This window comes from Colossoma macropomum, unplaced genomic scaffold (assembly GCF_904425465.1).
Source record: "Colossoma macropomum unplaced genomic scaffold, Colossoma_macropomum, whole genome shotgun sequence".
NCBI lineage: Eukaryota > Metazoa > Chordata > Actinopteri > Characiformes > Serrasalmidae > Colossoma > Colossoma macropomum.
The window spans coordinates 25,491,453-25,511,724 of NW_023494787.1; the positions used below are offsets into that span (position 1 = coordinate 25,491,453).

Sequence of the window (20,272 nt, forward strand, 5' to 3'; positions counted from 1 at the left end):
TAAAAGTGTGGAGGTACTGTCCTTCTTGTTAGTGGCCTGCTGTTAGAGTGTGTGTGTGTGTGTGTGTGAGGGCAGACAACATGGACAGGCTAAAGGAGAACCCTTTGCTGGCCTCTTGTGATATTTTAAATATCTAGTATTTTTACATAAATTGTTATGGCTGTATTGATTACAGTAATGAGTCTGGTGGACCCACTGAGTAACAAAAACATGAACACCACACAAGGGTTTTAAAAAATGATGATAATGAGTTAAACCAGTAAGTGGTTGAGTGGTTGGGTTTTGGAGGAAAAAAAAACACCACACATTGCTTGTCGTCATATACCATCAAATTTGACTTTTATTCATTTTCTTATAAATCATTCATACAAAATTGTCATTATTCTATTTTCTTTGTTACCTCTATAAAAAGTCTTTTTGTTAATTACAGGGAGAAAGGAGGATGGTAAGGACAGGAGGGAGCAAATTATATATTTTTATATATATATATATATATATATAAAAAAGTCGGCAGATTCTCCTATGTACTCTAAAGTGGTCATGCAGTTCTGGTGGTTGCAATGAGTGCGTAATGGATGCTGAGAGACTCCAGTGTAAGACAGTGTAAAGCTGCTATCTGGCATGTCTTTAAGGGCATCTTACAGCTTCCTATGCCCCTCTCCTCCATTTGAAGTGGGTCATTAAATTCTCCGATCAAATTTAGTCAAAGGCACAATCAGAAAATCAGAAAGAACGACTGCTCATGCCTGCCCTCGTGTTTCTCGAGTGCTGTCTTCCTTATTGCTAATCACAGAAGGTTATGCATGACTGAAAATTAATCATTTACAAACAATCATGCCAGTTGTAGTAGCTTTAGAAGAGAATAGTCTCTGGATCAAAACGGAATGCAGAATGTGTATTACAGCTATAGGAAAGAAAAAGAACCCAGTATAAAATGTTAAAAGAATCCATTTTTCTAATGCCTCTTGCTTACCACAAGTCTTTGGTGACTGAGTATGCAGTGGCAGCAGCATTAGCATTCAAAAGATGCCAATTAATGATGAATGCTTTCTGACAAATGAACAAACTACCATAACAGCACATATATATCAGCTGATTTTGCATCTACTCACATTAATAAAATGGACCAAGTGCATACTGGGGAAAACAACTGGACGTAGTGTGTCATCATGTCCTTTTGGCAAACAATATTGGCAGACAGGTTGGGTGGGGGGGAGACAAAATGTACATCTTACACAGAGTAGATTTTTTTGATGCTGTACAGCTGTCCTCCAAAGTCATCTCCATGTTGCGTCAGATATCGCGTACTATACATATTTGCTTAGTTTTATTCGTGTGAAAATAAATACAGTTTATGTACAGCAAGTCTACATTTTTCAAATGTCTGATTTGTCTATGAAATTGTGCAAGGCTACAAATGAAACTTTGATATGAGATGGTCACAACAACTCAGACAATCATAGATAAAGGCTTGATATGACTTTAAATAAGAGGGTTTACTGAACTTAATAGTTGACCAGATGTGGGCCAGTGGTTTCATACCAGCAATATTGCTATTACTCATTAGTTACCAGCATCTGTCATGCTTGAAGGTGAACACAGCAATTAAACCCAACATTCTGGAAACATTTCTTTTTGATCTTCACCTGCATATGTTGTGAATACAGAGTGAAGCATCATCTATAATAGGAGATTGTGATAAATCTCACATCAGGAAATATTGCAAACTGCAGACACAAATACACACGGCGAATGTTCAGTTTTGCTTCAGGGTTTTTTTTAACCACCTTTCGTTTCCAGTTCACTTATTTCAAAATGTCAGTTCTTACAATGACTTTTTTTTTAGATCATTATAAAGGACAGGTTAGTTAAGTGGAAATTTAAATAGCTTTCTGCATCAGACAATTCCTAAAGAACACAAAATACAGTCTAAATCTTGGCATTAATACAGCTTGGTTCTATTAAAAAAATATATATAAAAAAAATACAAACATCTTGAATTTCATTGTGGGTTAAACCATGTTAAAAAGAAAAATGTAGTGTGTGATTTATATGATTTATAATTATACATACAAATCTGTGGTTTCTTTTTCTTTTTTTGTTTTTTTTAACCATTGCCGATATGCTTTTCAGTACAGTAAGACTAAAAGCAAAGTTCTCAGATTTATGAAGGAAGTTACTGTCCACAGAGGATCTTATTCAAAAAAGGACAGGAAAAAAAAAACAAAAAAAAACAAAAAAACAGACTTTGGCTCACAGCTGGCTCACTTTAAGTCCAATCACCTTCACAAAAGGCCACTAAAGCACAGCGCTCCTTCAAGTCATCAGACATTCAAGTACCTGTGTGAGCAGAGACTGGCAGGGAGCTCTGCTTCATTATAAAGACTAACACTTCTGCTCTGGAGACTGCAGAGAAATACAGGGGTCTTCTGCCCCTTATCTTAAGCGCCATTCCCTTGATATAAAATCAATGACTGAGAGGATGCACATGTTTTATTTAATAAAAACACACACCTACTTCTGAACAGGTAAAATTGAGGACATACATCTTGTGGGCATGGGTTAGTAGTGGGTGAGGAAGTCTTGTACATGGAGGCGAGTCACAATACAAAAGGACTACAAAGCGGTGAACGATGAGGTGGTGCCATGACCCTGACAGATAACTCATTCTTCATTGGGCTGGAACAGAACAAAGAGGCAAGGAACAGCTTGCTGAAATTTGGCCTATAAGTCACAATGAAACTTGTCACATACCAGCGTTAAGTGCTTTTCTTAAAAACTCGAGCACTTTGCCGACAAGAATGGCCCGTCACACCAAAACAGATGCCTCCACTCGCTTGCATTTTTGACTAAAGGTGACAGCATATTTCAGAACTGATGAAGGCCGTTCAGTGCATAGATTTTAATTATATATATATATTTTTTATGAGGGGGTGATATGTCAGTAAAAAGGCAACTGACAAATCTTGGCACTGAAGGAATTAACAATTAAATAAAACAAACCAATAAAATACCCTTATGAATCATGTTGAATGTGCCTCCGTAGTATAGTGGAGAAATTGGCAATGAGGAGGAAATGAAGACCAATTCCCTTGTCAATAAGCAACAGTACTTTCTGCTTCTGCGACCACTAACCTTTTCGTAAAGTGTGTACTGCTCACTACTGAAATGATTCAAAGAACTGAATGATAAAATATGACAAATTACCAACCTTCAGAAGACACATGATGAACATACAAAATCAGTCCTCAGATGAAGACAGAGACAGACATATGGCATTGGTAGTATGTTTTGAGACTAGGAGGAGATGGTGGATTGTGGTTTAGATCCTGATGTAGCTTGATGTAGTTAGCATGAAGTCACATTGATGCATCCCTCCTGCCTTTTCCCATATTCTCTCATGTGCTGGCAAAGATCGTCAGTCATTTACGGCATTCATTACAAAAGAAAAACAAACAAAAACAATAAGTCTTCCAAAGAGTCTCGTGGTCAAAAGTGTGCGTCCTGTGGGTGCGCCTGTGTATGAGTGTCCCCAGACAGCGCTCACGTTCTGCCAGCTTGGTCACTGACAGTGTACGGAGTGGAAAAGAGAGGTGGAACCACAGCCGGAACTTCTGTGGTCCTCCTCCTCTCCACAGAAAGTCTCAGTGCCCCCTGCTGTGCGGTCAGTAGGGGGCGCCCGTCTGGTCAAAGCCGCTCAATCTCCCTGTATTTCTTGCGGAGGATGGAGACCTGGTCCTTGAACAGGACTGGGTCCAGTCTCATTTGGGAGTGGACCAGGGGCATGCCGCCAAACCAGCTGGCGAACTTGTTCATGCACGTCTGCCGCTGGGCAAAGTGGTCCGGGTCTGCCCAGCGAGATGCTCGGGATGACTGTGGAGGCAAAGAAATGTTTCAAAGTTAAATAGTGTTCAGTGTTCAGGACGTCCATGAGGGGTTTTTCAGAATGTGCTAGTGCGCCTGTATCAGGCAGAGCACTGAACTCTCACTGCCCACTGTATTAGACACTTCTCCCTTGTTTGTACGCCTTGTAGGTGTGCAGTTAGGCCCGGTTCAAACCTGGTTGTAACATCTGTCTTGGGTCTGATCAAAAGTAGACAGTAAAGACAATTACACTCGGCCTTTCCACATGTCTTGAACGCATCTCCACTTCTGATTGTATTTCATAATTTGAGGAAGGGTACCATGTACATTTACTGCGTCAGTGTCTTGCTGCATTTGTAATATACAAAATACAAAAATATCTTGCAAGTCCTTGTTCATGTACAGGCTGTTAGAAATGTTTAGACCACATGGACTGCAAACAACTTGTAAACAAATGCGAAGCTACACTAAGCAGTTGCTTTTGTCTCTGCTGTGATGTCGAGTTGATTAGGCAAGTATTCTGCTGTTGGGAGGCATCGGGATGCTTTAATGTTCAGACTACAAATGTCATGTTGCCATATGTGTCCCTTTGAGTGATTAACAAACATAGCAAACATTACTCAGTGCTGCCCTCTAAATGTATTTTAGCACCAGTCAGAACATCTGTTGTTTTGACCCATGATGTGTCTCAATAAATAGATTTTCTGCTTTTCTTTCATTTACATTTTTTTGCCTCAAACAACTAGATAATAATTCACACTTTTGTTTGTAAATATATGTTTGTGAACGCTTAAAACTGTACAAAATAACTGCGATTAGGCAATGGTGTAATAACGGTGACAGGCCTAATTGGACCCCGTTGATACTTGTACTTGCTGTCCTCTTATGATCAGATCACCCAATATGTATGTTAATGCCAGGTGTGAACCAGGTGTAATGTAACTCTTGTTCCATGCATAATGTGTGTTAGTCATCCTCTAGCCATTCATTAGTGCCCGGTTTCTGATCACATGACCACTGTTGGTTGCCAGACTATTTTCAATCAAACTGTGACATTAAGGTGTTAAAAAAAAATCCTGGCACTGCTGCTGCATCTGATATGCTTGTACACCAGCACTACTATGTCGCTGTCATTGCTGCTACTATGTCAGTGCTTCTGATTTTTTAATGGAACCAGCAGTAATGACCCTGATCCTGGAGTACTCCTTGTCCTGCACATTTTTGTGTTCTCCCTTCTCTAACATGCCCAGGTCATTCAGCTCAGGTCAAGTTTGTTAAAGAGCTGAGTAGGTGCATCATTCATGTCAGAACACGGAAAATGTGCAGCAGTGGTACTCCACGACCACAAATAGGAACTGGTCTAACAACAGAAAACTGAGCATGGAGTTAAGAATTGAAAATGAGAGTCAGAAACAGAAGAGGAAATCTGAATTTTATGTACCTGTCCCATCATGGTCTCCTTGTACTGCTTCTTCTGGGTGACCTTGATAGGTGGCAGCTTGGTCACAGCTGATACCAGGAAATTCATAAGGATGTCCTCACAGTTTGCGAGCTGGTCCACCATGTTCTTTAGGCTGCTTGGCAGGAAGTGTGTGTACAGGTAGTGGTAATATCTAAAGGACGAAACCAATGTGAAGTTAAGGACTGAGCAACACCTCACGTCAGAGAACAGTTATCATGACCATCATGATAATTAAATGTCTGGTCTTGAATTTTAATTCATATTAACAGTCATCCTGTTCTATGATTAAGCAGGATAACCACTGCAGAAAGCGATGCTGTATGAGAAACTCTGTGAATACTGGTGCCAGGCAGTTGTGGTTACCTGTGGTAAATGGCAGCTCCAGTCAGAACCATGGAGTAGTCGTTGGTCCATTTGGAGGTGTAGCCCCAGCGCTCCTTATTACTGTCCCAGAAATGACTGCGGGCAGGATAACCCACGATCCTCTCTGGGAAGCTCTGCCATACTGTGAAGGCAAAATCCACCTACAGGGCAACAAACAGCACAGATCCACAATGAGCAGATATTCAGCAGGCCTAGAACTAGGGGTTGCACTATATGGACAAAATATGGTACACTGAGATTATAATTCAACATACTGTGATCTCAGAACTCCTTGCAATAGGATAGAATCAGGTCACATTAACTCCTGGTCCAGTGTGTAGGTACTATGGGACAGTGAGTTAGGTATGATGGACAGTGCTTTAGGTATTACTAGACAAACATTTCATAAACCTGAATGACAAAAAATCACTTTCCTGTGAAGAATTGCTTTGTTCAGTCAGAAATAGGGGACCAAAAGAAATGGACCAAAATGACTTGGGAAAATGTCTGATTCCAGTGACTTACATTAAAAGTAAATTAGGTTTTACTGTTATGTTCCTTCTCCTGTATGACGTGTATGTATATATATATATATATATATATATATATATATATATATATATATATATATATATATATATAAATACACTAGTAAGCAACAGTTGAGCCCTCTATGACCTAGGCATTATTACACTATATTAAAAACGCACTGATGAACTCCTGATGTGACATGGTTAGACTGGCCTTTATTATTTTTATATTATTATATTATTTCTTTTTTCCTGAACTGTGTGACCTTAATTTCTCAAAACAACCTCAGGACAGCTCAGAACCCTGGATTTTTTTATTTTAAGATAACTCAATTGCACATTGCCAACAATTATCATACCATATACATATATTGTGCTCTACTTTGGATTAGCTTTTTATAATGGAATCCATATAGCTAACATCTGGAACATCTGTGGCCAGGAGACTACTACTACAATTACAAAAGAACCAGACTCTGAGAAAGTTGCGCAATGCAAGTGGGTAACACCGATGCAAGCGGACACACATACACACACCCAAAGGCACTGCTGTTAGATGCCCTCCTTTTTCTCAGATCAAAGCTTTTAAACAAATAATTACTGAAACACATCAAACGCGTCAGATCCCGAACTGCGGCTGGATATAAAATCAGCACTGAATTAAAGAACAGCCTTACACATGCACACGCACACACACACACACACACACTCGTGCTGCCCACTTCACAGAAGAATTACCAAGACCATACACTAAACCTAAACACAGGCAACAGCTGCATTCAGAGGTCCAACCCACAGGTGTCCATAAGTAAATCAGAGTAAGGACAGATGGACAGCAGAAGTTTTCCTGAATTGAGGCGCTGAAAAAGAATGACGAGGCGTTGTTGAGGGAGATGTCAAGCTGAAGGGAGTTTGAGAGTTCTGAGAGTCTAACTGCCTTTGTTCATAGTGAACATACACAACCACCGACGGGTTGGTTGTCAGCAGCTTATGGTGGAGAAGAGCATGCGGTCTACAAAACACTGGGAGATGGACAAAAATTTAGACTAATTTTTTTTATATTTATATAAAACATTTACTTGAACAATGTAAATAAACATGATAAACTACTCACCAAATGTGTTTTAGAAGTTTTTTTAATGTTTCAATTATGTATTATCAATTATATTATAATTTAAATTATATGACTGTGACCTGGTGGACAACACGTATATTTATTACATAAATATTCTTATATATTAAATATTCTTTTTCCACAGCAGTAATTAGTATTGCATGACATATTTCACTGTGCCTACATTAATATATTGTATGTGCTTGGACTGTAGGCCAGGGGTGCCCAATCCTGGACCTGGAGATCTACTACCACCCTGCAGTTTAGCTCCAACCCTAATCTAACACACCTGATCCAGGTAATCAAGGTTTTCAGGAGCATCTGACTATTTGAGTCAGGTGTTTTGGATCTGAACTCTCCATGGTGGAGGATGTCCAGGACCAGGATTGAGCACCCCTGCTGCAGGCTTTATCCAATTTCTGTAGCACATACGGAAAAAGCAAGCTGCGCCCTGATTAGAATGAATATACATGTATCTGCAAGCAAACTCATTTTATATTAAGGAAAACAGTAATTATTCTGAACTTCCGAATGCTGATTCCAAACCTGACAGGTAGGGTATGTGGTGTGAGTGAGTAAGTAAGAGGTGATGTGAGTGACAACAGAAAGAAGAGGACTGTAGTGGTCGGCTCCTCCATGCTGACACAGCTAAACTCAACAGCACCGCTGGAGTCCTGCCAGCACTGCCCTTACAGTCTCTCTCTCTCTCTCTCTCATACCCTGAGGGGGGCTGGGAAGAGAAGGGAGGGGTGGGGGTGGGAGGTGAAAAAAGCAGCCGGTCGTAAATTCCACAGTGTCTGTGTTTGTGGAAGCTGTGAGAGTGCCTTACCTCTGTGGTGGAGAGCACCGTGTCCTCATCTAAACTCAACACAGCGTCAGTGATGATGCTTTCATACGGCTGAAAACGACTGCTCATCACCTGTGCGCACACACACAAACAGAGAGAAAGAGAGAAAGAGAGAAAGAGAGAGAGAGAGAAACAAAATCATGATTACAGTACTGTTTACAGGTGTGTTCTATGCTGCTTTGCTCGTTTCTAGTCTCTTATCAGTTTGGCTCGGAGCCACATCAGTGTGATAAGATTCTATCTTGCTGGGAAAAGAAGGAAAAATACTCTCTGCACATTCCTCCTGCTGACTTGTTGCAATATTCATAGCTTTCAAATATTTAGCTGGCGTGTGTGTTGAGTATGTGAGAGTGTGTGTGTGTATATATATATATATGTATATATAGTGTATGTATAGTGTGTGTGAGTGATAATGGGGGAGAGAGTTTCTGGCAGTGTAAGCAGGTCAGGGACACCAAAATGCTAATGAGAGATGCAGGACTTAAAGCAGTGAGCATGAACACAGCTATGCTAACTTCAGGACTCAAACAAAACCACCCACACAACACAAACACACACATACAAGGACCACACACAAACAAAAATATACTCACACATGTAAACACACACTTGTAGCCCGGATTACACACATACACAAAACCTCCACGCTCAGAAACACACTCCCACACACACTAACACACAGAATTCACGCACTAAAACAGAAATGCACCCACGAATATAAAATAGTTAACACCACTACGAAAAAAACAACAAAATGTGTACAAATGCAACCAACTCTATTGTCCTCACCCACACGCATACACAGTCCTATTGAGACATCTTCACTACTGAGAGTCACATATCTAACCTAAAACTGTCTTTAAGGGAGTTTTTCTTTTAATTCAGTATTATTGTAGTTGAAATCCTGCCATGCCTGCATGTAAACTTAACCACAACTCTAACCTTTGGTCTCCTGCAGTCTGTAAACTGAAAGCTGTATTTGATGTAAAAAGCATTTGCTATCACTCTAGTAACAAAACCACATAAATAATTTCAATGTAAAGTGAATGTAAGAACTCATCTGTATTGGCCCATCTATCATGAAATGTTCACACGATGTGAAGGGATGCTGGCTGTTTTTAAATGGTGCAGATAAAGAAAAAGAAAAACACCATCAAAAAAGAGGAGTTATAAAGTTTTCAGCGTTCATACAGCAGTGGTAATTGTATGCATTTACGTGATATTTGAAATCATATTTCTACAGCCCTCATTCTATGAATCATAGTTCATGCTGTTAAAAGTGTACTAGAGACATTAAACATACTAAATATGGCGATATATGGCTTAAAAGCCAATATATATTAACAAGTGCTCTATAATCACAGATGGTGGCTATGACGTTCAGAGTGTGACACTCAGTAAACTGAAGGAAGGAGTTTGAGCGGAATTCTGCCTGAAGCAACTGTGCGCACACACACGTAGTGGCATGGGGCTACGCTGTCAGTCACGGCTCAGAGGAGCTGCCTATGCTCCCCTTGGCTGGTCTGGACGGGAACGAACACACACACACACACACACACACAGAGCTCTGTAAACAAGACGGCCACAAGCACAACAAACCACAAGCGGACTGGCACCCCACTCTCCGCTTCCTGCAGCCAAAAGAAAGCTAATCCCTCTCCACTGCATGCTAAATGCTGTGTGCATGTGCGATCCTGAGCTCTTGCTCAGACTTTTGAAGGGCCATCAACACTCAATGGATAAAAACGCAGTCAGCCAAAAGTCAAGGTTAGTACGTTTTAGCTGAGGGTGCCTGCATGAGCTCTCACTATCACTCACTTCTTAAAAGCAATGAATGTGTAGCAGTGCCAGCTTCAGAAGCACAATGTCTACTTGATGTATTCTGATCTGACTTCATTTTAAAATTGGATTATTATAGTTTGCCATGGTTATCCTGATTAAATAATACTGATACCAGGACCACCATCACAGTGCTAAACAATAGTATGGCAAAAAGCAAAAAACTTTATTCACTGGGTCTGAACAGCCAATGTTTATTGGACTGAAAATGCTATTCAGTTATCAGTTCAACCTCCCAGTTAACACTGAAATCTTAAGCCAATGTTAATAAATCAAGTAAACCCAGACATGAAAATTCATGCACAGTGAAAAAAGGTGACAAATTCAGAAATGAATCCGCTGTTTCAGTCCAGCAGCATTGTTCATAGAGAATAAGAGATTTTCAGTGATTTTCACATGAAATTGTGCTGCACTAAAAAAGAGGGGTAACTGCTGCATAATTATTCAGTTCATTGTGTTCAGCAACTATGCAAATACAGGTCATGTCTAAATACTGCACAGTTTATGTATTTTGACTTTTTTTGGTTAAAAAAATTGTTGCTTACCACACCAAGGTCAAAAGACCAATGTGTACAAAATTCCGCAGACATCTTTTGAGACCCCACATCTATTAGAAATCAAGGCCTTTCTAAAACATCGCCTATCGTTTGTGTTCTACTGGCTCCCCAGTGGTGCGTAGTGTCTGGCTTTATGGCTGCCACTCTCTCACTCTCAGTTATAACAGTTCATAGAAATCAGTTTCAGAAGAAAACTAGATAGATGAAGATTAACTGTCTTGATTGAGACCAGTGTGGCTCTTTTTGCACATTTCTTTAATGTCGTCTTTCTGATTGGCCCACACAAATTAAATACTATATCTGTGGGGTTTGACGGAATAAAGACAGTGAACTGCTGCTGTGCTGTGTTGGGGGAGAGGAGGGATTCTCTCTCATAATAAGGTAAACCTTACTGTTAGGTTGTTTTTTAAGAGCATATATCACATTTTAAAAATAGTTTATTTTAAAGCTTTGCAGATTTTAAAAAAGAAATAGCGGAAGTATCAGTATCGGCCGGCACAATATCTGCATCAGTATCAGAAAAGAAAAAGTGGTATTGTGCCATTGTTAATTGGAGGTTTAAGATATGCTAATGTGGGCTTCGACCAGCACGCGTATCATTCGCCTATAGCCAAAATGAGTCTAAATACAGCAGCCTGTTCAAATTAAGAATGAAGTATTTAAAGATACAGTGTTGAAATGATTACCATTGAAAAAGTTTGAGCTTTCTTTGTGCAACACAACTGTTTACATCAGTTTTCATAATGATAAGGGTAAATCAGACTTGTGCATTTGTGCAAGTATCAAAGATGAGCAAGGAAAAACTTTGCTCCAATCTCATTCATGAAGGGAGTAAACTCTTCAGCAGGAGTACGTTTATTGTGCAATCTGTTTCGGGAAGACTCACCTTGTTCTCTCCTTCGATTACTATGACGGGCACAGAGGTGGCAGGCCATCGGTGCTTGGCAGGTAAAGGCTTGTCGCAATTCCACAATACAATAATCTGAGAAAGAGGGAGAGGAGGGAGGAGGAGTGGAAGTGACAGACATGTTTTTAGGGGGCAGAAAGGGAAGTATGAAGTAGAAAGAGAAGATGAGTCAAGTCATTAATAGAAAAAAAAAAAATCAGTGATTATTTATGCCTATTCATTCCTTTAATTCAACTTCAATTTTTCACCTCAATTACTTTCGGCCCTTAGGCAGACATACATAGTAATTCAACCTACTTCTGGCTTTGGCTTCAACCCTTTCAGAGGGCTATTTAGATTAGCTTTAAAATGTATCGCTAATTTGAGTGAGCTGTAGTGCAAAACCAAAAGTAAGTGGAGTGTGACGGATCCAGAATGTGAGTGAACTACAGATCCTTCTCTTAATTTATGCTTTTCACCTTCAAGTGGCTCAGGAAATATATCTCTGTCCTTAACAATTAATTTCAAATATGAGCTACTAATATTAATGTGTTGCAGTAATATGGCATAATCAGTAACATGGCTAGACTGCAACATTCATGCAAATTACAGACCCACAGCTTCTAACTAATTTATGCTTTGTCACCTTGAAGTGTCACAGTAATTACACCAGGCTCTGGCGATTGGCTTGTCTTTTACATTGACACTCATAAATGTTTAATGTGGCAGGCTTTACGGTTGGACCCGCTCCAAACTGCCCTGAAATACACTGGTTGTGGGTCTGAACTTGCTGCTGAGCCCACAGCGCCATCCCTACACTGCAGCTCGGGATGAGTTGGTTACTGAATCATATGGATATTCAAACACGTGTCTGTATTTATTGACTTAATCATGGATTTGAATGAAGCAAAGTGTAAAATTGCAGATAATATTGGAATATAAGCAGCAAATACTACAAAACACATCTAAATATTTAAATGAAAACGTAATGAAAAATATTTCTCAAAAGATACTGAAGAGCAGCATTCATAAGGCTACATAACACCTACAAATCAGCATAAGAACAATTGACACTAGCTGAAATAAGCCTTTATCATGAAAGGCTTATGTAGGTGTAGCCTTATGAATGCTGCCCTTCAGTAAGTGTTACTAAAGATGTGCATTCCGACTAATTTTGATATTCAACTAAACGCAAGAGTTAATGAACAAATACTCGATTAACCAGGCAAGGAAAAACTATGGACGAATTTAACGAATGGCTGGAGGTTTGGTATTTTAGGTGACAGCTCTGGTGTTAAGAGGCTAAAAAAAAACACAAGAGCATAAACATTTAGCAGCAAGCAGAGGAATACATTTGTAAACATGATGTATTATTATTTAAAAAACAGTAGTTTTTTTGTTGGATGAGTAACAGAGGCTGCCTTCTCAGATGTGAGCTAAGACTACAGCTAACTGGTGCAGCACTGGATGCTGATGAGGACTCATCGTCTTAGACAAGTTATTTTCTCCTCAGTGGAGAATCTGCCAACATTAGTTTGTCAGAGAAATATATTTCCACTGTTTCTGAATCTACTTAACATCAGCTAGAGCAGTTAGCCTAGTTAGCAATAATACTGAGCCACATCTGCGTTCTCAATCATATCTTTGGCAATGCTCAAGTTAAGGCACTCCTATTTGAGTGGCACTGTGTAACACACACACACACACACACACAAAACCGTAATATTTTACAGTTCTGTTAATACATCAAAGTGGCTTTTTTACATTTAATTGGTAATCTGCATATTTTCTCCATCCTACTATAATGAAACGGAACAGGTACCCAAACAGAGCTTTCAGTATTCGAGTAGCCAAGTAACGGTCCCTATGCACACATCCCTGTGTTATCCAAATTTGTGATCATTCTACAGACCACCTGATAGTATGTTAAATCACATATGACTAAAAAAACAAAAATAAATCACTAAATGAACATAACAATTGGATACAGACCTCTGCATTTAGTAGTAGAATACTAAGAAGTACTAGAATGCCAATTCTGTTAGCTAACAGACCCCCACATTAGCTAGCATCATGCTTACCCAGCAAACGCAGTTAGGTTGTGACAACCTATTGTTTTGGTGCCCACAAAATTGTCATAACATTGAAATTTAATTCTTAAGAAAGTTGTGACAGCATTCTAGGAAGCTGTGACAGTGTAGCGGCAACACTGTAAGTACGATGTCACAACCTCCTAGAACCCTTGTAAATTCTATTATGCTGTGCATGAAACTTTGTTGCCAATAGGTAGTCATAACACTGCATGGCAACGTTACTTAATGAGGTTGTGACAACCTTGTTCAGACAATGTAAACAGAACCACCTTTTGACAACATTGTAGCAACACTGTAAAAAAGCAGACAATATTGCGTCAATGTTGTGTTTACTGGGTATTACTAAGAGAGAGCGAGGCCAGTTATGCACTCTTATACTCTGCCATAGATGGCAATAAAAGTTATAATAATACAAAATTTTCTCGCTGGAATATTCAAACACCTTTGAAATGCCTATAGTTTCTCCAGCTATAGTTCTGCAAAGCCCTAATCAGAACAAATTTGGTGTGATTTCACATCTATTACTTTCAGAAACACGTCAGAAAACATCGCAAAGTTTAAAAAGTGCGTTGATGACACGCTTTTTACTAAACGCTGATGGTAAATGGTTGTTAACAACGGAACTCATAGCTTCTGTGATTGGGAGCGGTGTGAAGTGCGACGCAGGCAGTGGCTGAGGTGTATTTTTAACAGTGATTAGCTGTGGCTTCCTCTGACGCTAATTGGAGAAGCTGAAAGGCAGATGGTATCTCCATCAGCTTTCCCCTTGTTCTGGGGGTGGAGGTATGTGTGTGTGTGTGTGTGTGACTGATTCTCATACACACAAGTGCGCACACACAGACGCTTGCTCACTCGCTCGCTCAGAAACAGAAACGGTAGCTCGCAGCAGGAGACCCCCACTGTTAGTGAGCTAGCTTGCCAGAACTTGCTCAAAAGTGTCTCTCGCCTTTTCCCTCTCTCTCTCTCTCATTTATTTATGTCAGCCCCCCTTCCTCCAGTTCCGCTCCGAGGAGGGGGCTCGGCCTGATGAAGGGAAGCAAAAGAGCGCTCGAATAATTGCTACTCCCGTCCCTCCACTTCACTAGAATGAGAACGCGTTCGATTCAGAGAAACAAAAGCCAAGCCTTTCTGCAGCCGCGCCGTTTCAGGCCCTCCTGCCGGGTAGAGAGGAGACGAGTGTATTTCGCTTCACACTGTCAGCAGGGATGCCTTGCATTTAATCCATCGGTCCTGCTCTCCTCCATTCCATCCTCCTTTCTTTCTCTCTTTTCTTGCCTCTTGCTCTATCCGAGGCAGAAAGGAATCGATACGTTCTGGTTCCCAGGGCTGCTAGCTTCACAGAAGGTGATGGATACCATGGAAACACACGAGCGATCGGGAGGTCCGAGCTGTTATTTAGTCTCAGAGGATCAAAAACGGGTATCTGCAGTGGGGGCGGAGGAGACCAGGCATCCGCACGCACCAAGATGCCACTTCAGAGCACTTCTGCTGCAAGAAGGATCCAATCGCTCTCAAGAGGGAAAACAACTTCGGCCAAGGAAGCCACTGTGACATATACTTGTAACGTTTGTGAATGCTGGCATACAGCACAGCCACAAATATACAAACTCAGGGCCAGATGCAGTTACATGAGCAGGCGCAGAGCAGTCTGTGCCTTGATGCTTCCACATTATGTACAATGCGTCTGAAATGGTCAATTTACTAAGGCTGTAGTATGTGAACTATACACAGGGCTGCACTGTGTATATCATCGAATGAGACACAGTGTTTAAAAGACGAGTTCAGTGATGAAGAGAACGGTTAATAAATGAAATTCTTTTAGTCACATAAAGATGAATTTTTCATCGCTGAGGTGATACATACGGAGCCCCTAAAGGGACGTGGTGTATTATTATTATTATTATTTTTTTTTTTTTTAGGTAAAAATACTATTGAGCACCAGATACTATGTGGTGGTGAGCAAAAAAAAAAATAGAAAAAAGTATTATATATACACATATTATATATATATATATATATATATATATATATATATATATATAAAATAATTTACCAATTTGTCCCTTTCAAAAATATAGCTAAATGTAGGCTGCCTTTGCTAGATATGGTTAGCTATAAGTTATGGGAAATCTCTCATAAAGTCCCAGCTGCTGAATGAGGTGGTGAAACTGTCTGTGCTCCTTTTAAATAAGTATATAAGTATATATATGTTTTTTCACTACATCTGGTGCTCACTTGATAGTATCAGGTGCTCACTTGATACTATCTGGTGTTCGCCACATAGTATCTGGTGTTCAGCACATAGCATCGGGTGCTCACCACATAGTATCAGGCGCTCACTTGATAGTATCTGGTGCGCACCAGATTAAAAAAACAAAAACAAAAAAAAACAAAAACATTACACCATTTTCAGGGTCACGCAGATACAAGGTTATTTTGTTGGCAAATATTCTTCATGTTCAGTCTTTGAGGCCTGTGCCTCTGTCCGTCTGCTGTGACTACTGCCATTGATGAATAAAGTCCTGCTTTTAAGACACTACCATTCATTTACTCCTGGTTTAAATAGGCTGACAAAACTCACCATAAACCTGGATGCCACTAGTTTCCCAACCGTAAATCAAATGGAATTAATCAGCTGCCCCATTTTTTGCGCAATACTCTCATGTTATGCATTATCCTCCCACAAATGCATATGTATGAGTAAGACACACTTTTCTCAAAGTGTACAGCACATAAACTGTGCTGTTACATTTATATATGTCATGCTCGTACATAACACGTGGGCAGCACGCGTCCTGTGCATGAAATTAATGCAAAAGTGGCCCTCAGTTTAGATACATGGACCAAGCCTAAGCCTTAATTTCAGGCCAACACTTCAGTAAATGTTACTTGAGTCGGTCCTGTCTGTACCAAGAGTTAAAGGTACTGGTTCCATGGCTGTGAAGAGTTGATGATGAGGCTGTTTGCTGGTACCTGAGCACAATACTGAGACTTGGCGACCGCCACCAGGAGCTTGAGGATGGGCTGGGACTGGGATACCAGGGGGGTGACTGCGTGGATGACTGCAGTGAACTTGGGGTACGGTTTGATCCCTAAAACAAAACACAACATAGGGAGACATAACTACATAAGGTATAAATCAGCCCTCACTTATGAATGTCAATGTGGTACACAGTCATGGCTCTTCGCTCTCCAAACGATCTTCTTTCCCAACTATCCACACAGAATGCTTTGGGTTTTTAACAATATCTTTGGTGCCCTTTCCTATCTCCTTGTAAGAATGTGCACTGGACCATCCTGAGTCTGTGTTATGGAGCTGAAATGACAAAGCTGTTCTCCTCATCTCACCACATTTAATTGCCGCTCTGGAGACAAATGCTTGGATAGGACAACATAATTCATGTTTGTTAAAGCAGGTTTTTTTCTTTTTTTAATTTTAACACTAACAAGAGGTGCTCAATCAAGAGCCTTTTATTGATTGCGGTGACAAGTACTGCAGATTAAGATAGAGGCATGCGTGGGTGCATTAGCAACAGCAGCGATGTATGACTCCAGCCTGCAAATATGGATTTTGCCATCCAATTACTCTGGCCAATTCAATAATCTATCACATCACACAATAGGCCATCACTTAGCTATGTGTCTAAATTTGGAAATGGCCATACCTGAGCGCCTCATCTTCTCTACTAATTAAGAAGCACAAGGAAGGGAAGTTCAAAAATAACAAAGGAGACAAAACGAGAAGAAAAAAGGGCATGATGTAGGTAACACTATGTATGATCTATAATCGAGCCATAGCATTATTCCACTATGAAAAGTCTAATAATACCATGAAATGCATGTAACTGTTCATGCATATTCATCATGCTGTAACATTGAACTAAAACGCTCCAGAGTATGTACAGCTGGACTGGAGGAAGGCTATGTTCTAAATGTTTTGTTCGTAAACTCTCTTCAAGGAGTCAAGGAGAGCTGTATTCTGGCATTAACAAGTGTAACATAACATTGGCCCAAAGTATCACAATACTGGCCCTTAATAACATGATACTGATGCTTAATTACACAATACTGGCACTTAATGGAACAATTCTGTGAAAAATAAAAATGTACCTCATTTTCCACTTACCCCAGATGTAGACAATGTTTAAAATCCAAATTTTATTTTAGACTTGGAGTAAAAGAAGCTTTGGTTATGCATTTTTACAGAGATGATTGGGGCTTTTTGGGCGGCAACTGAGTTCTAGTGTTTGTTTACAATGCTAACCTTGCTGTTCCAGTTCTAAAATAAAATATCAGTAACACATCAACAACATATTAGTGAAGTAGCAGTAGTGAAGCATCTGAATACATTGAAGTAAATATCTTGTTGCTGTACTGTTGATACGTTAGTTACTTTAAACAGATGTGTTATTAATATATTACTTCTATTATGCAAAACCTAACCTTACACAAAACCTAACCCTAACCCTGGCCCTAATCCTAACCCTAACCTTAACCTCAACCCAAAACCTAATCCTAACCCTCATATGTTTTTGACATGTTACAGTCCGTTGAGTGTTTCATCTAAACAGGACCACTCAAAATAAAGCGTCACTGAACTCCGAACATGTCTTGGCAGATCGATTATATGTGGGGTAAGGTGTCGGTTAAAACTGTGCAAATTAACATTTCACTGAACCATTCTCTTAACACAACACTAACCCTTAACACCAACAACTCTGACACCGAATGTTTGCATAAGTCAAACACCTATCGAAATCTACGACCTACAAAGAGACTTACCAAGTCCAGCGTAGTAAAAGGGGAAGTCCCCCAGGTAGGAAGAGTACTGGGGCAGGGTGAAGAGCCCTCCAGGATGGCTGTTCCACATCAGACTGCTGCGGGCCGTGTGCTGGAGGACCCGGTCCTGAATGATCTACAGTTACAGGCAAAGAGAACCATTAACTCAGCCTGGAGCTGCATTTACATCAGGCTTTAAAAGACTCAGTAAGAAGAGAATTACAGTTAATTACTCTGTCACTATCCTGAAACCGGATAAATAGAATTGACTTTAGCTGAATAAATTGGTGAAACGTACAATAATAAACGTGTAGAGGCTTCACTCTAACACGTCTAATTGAAATGTCAAGCGCAGTGCAGCCCTGGCTCTATAAACAACCAGACGCTGTACGCCCAGGTCTCTGTCTGCGCCAGCCAGTTGCTGCTGGCGTTCAGAGGAGCTACGGCTTCAGTGGCCTTGAGTAGGGCCCTTAACAGCGAATAGCCGCGGTAAAAAGAGACATAGATTGAAGCGATAGTTTTTGCCGTTTATATTGTGCCCCTGGGTGAGACGGCAAGCTGGCGCAGTGACAGTGTAATCGTTGGCAACTGTGGAATCGCTTCTGATAGGGAGCTGGATGGCTCAGCAATTGTGTGTTTGTTGTGGATTCTTAATGCTAGCCCCGAGGCGCTTTGTAATACAACTGACAAAAAGGGGGCATAAAATTTCATCTGAGGTGGCAAAACGGGTGGAAAAAGCTCATTTCAGTGTTCTCCCCCCCCCCGCCCCTGTTTTCTTGGCCCCCCCGAGGCCAGTCAATAACCATTTGACTCAGCTGAAAAGATTAACTCGTACTCCTTTTGCCCTCACAATAAAAGCACTTGTCATCTTAAAAATGCAATCTGAAGAAAGGGCTGAAAGGCTGTTTCTCTTGCCTGGATAGAAAGTCGCATGCCTACAGGTTCTGGCGGGACCTGAAGGCACGTGATTGACGATTCAATTTTGTGGCGGAACAGTTGCAATCTAACAATGGAGCACGATAAATAAAAACAACAGTTCGGATGGCCGTGGTTATGGCTACGACCCCGCAGCTCTGGGAAGCTGACAACGACCCTGTCCTTGGTGAACAGCCGGATGGCCGTGATTGGTTGCCTGTAACCACTTCAGAGCAGTAAAGCCCAGTGGTTGGCTGAACGTTGCCTGAGCATATGAAAAAGCAATTACGCATGGGATATGAGACGGAGTTTATACTGCTATCTGAGTACACAGATCTGATTCAGTCAAAAAGAAAGGCCTTTAATTCTATATGAAAGCAGCAGAAACCAAAGTGCCCTTATCTCTGATTGAATTAAAATCATTTGCTAATCGCTTCCTCTGTCTCTATTTCTCAGTTCCACAAACATATCAGAGCCACCCTGACTTATTTAGCATGACCTGCTCTTGCCTTCTGTTGAGTGATTATCAAAGCAATGACTTGATAAAAGCTAATTCTAAATTGGATAGAGTGAAACCATCAGACTGATGAGAAACTTTGAAACCAATTATAATATACACTGTGCTGTATATCATCCCCAGTGTATAATATGGAAATAGGAACACTCATACTATGAGAGCGTGGTAGAACAGCATGCAAATTTTTTGGCCTTTTCATCATTTAGGACCAATCTATGGTCCTGAAAGTGTTTTTGTATGAGGCTGACTGTATTTTAACATTTTAAAAGTCAGTAACATATACAATACAACTGGACCGAGTATGGAGCCCTGCGAGACTCCATTAGTGATGTTTATGAGCTGTTATCCACTGAAGTCTATGAGAGAGATCTGGAAGCCGTTATAAGCTCCTTTTTTCTTAAATGTTAATATCAAGTTACAGCATCAAACACATCCACGATGGTAAACAGAGAACAGAGGAGCGCGATGGCCAGGCAGGCTGCCTTGAGACACCAGCTTGCGGAATC

General features: G+C 40.4%; 1 protein-coding gene across 1 annotated transcript in view; it reads right to left on the reverse strand.

Annotated features, from left to right (window-relative positions):
• Positions 1 to 314: 314 nt before the first annotated feature.
• ext1b (exostosin glycosyltransferase 1b) overlaps positions 315 to 20,272 on the reverse strand; it is a 93,089-nt gene continuing 73,131 nt past the window's right edge. The window contains exons 5-11 of the mRNA XM_036566642.1: positions 18,338 to 18,470; positions 16,529 to 16,647; positions 11,463 to 11,558; positions 8,163 to 8,252; positions 5,690 to 5,850; positions 5,306 to 5,477; positions 315 to 3,873 (exon numbers count right to left, since the gene is read on the reverse strand). Of these exons, the coding sequence (XP_036422535.1) occupies positions 3,688 to 3,873; positions 5,306 to 5,477; positions 5,690 to 5,850; positions 8,163 to 8,252; positions 11,463 to 11,558; positions 16,529 to 16,647; positions 18,338 to 18,470 (957 nt within the window). The 3' untranslated portion in view covers positions 315 to 3,687. The remainder of the gene's footprint in view (positions 3,874 to 5,305; positions 5,478 to 5,689; positions 5,851 to 8,162; positions 8,253 to 11,462; positions 11,559 to 16,528; positions 16,648 to 18,337; positions 18,471 to 20,272) is intronic.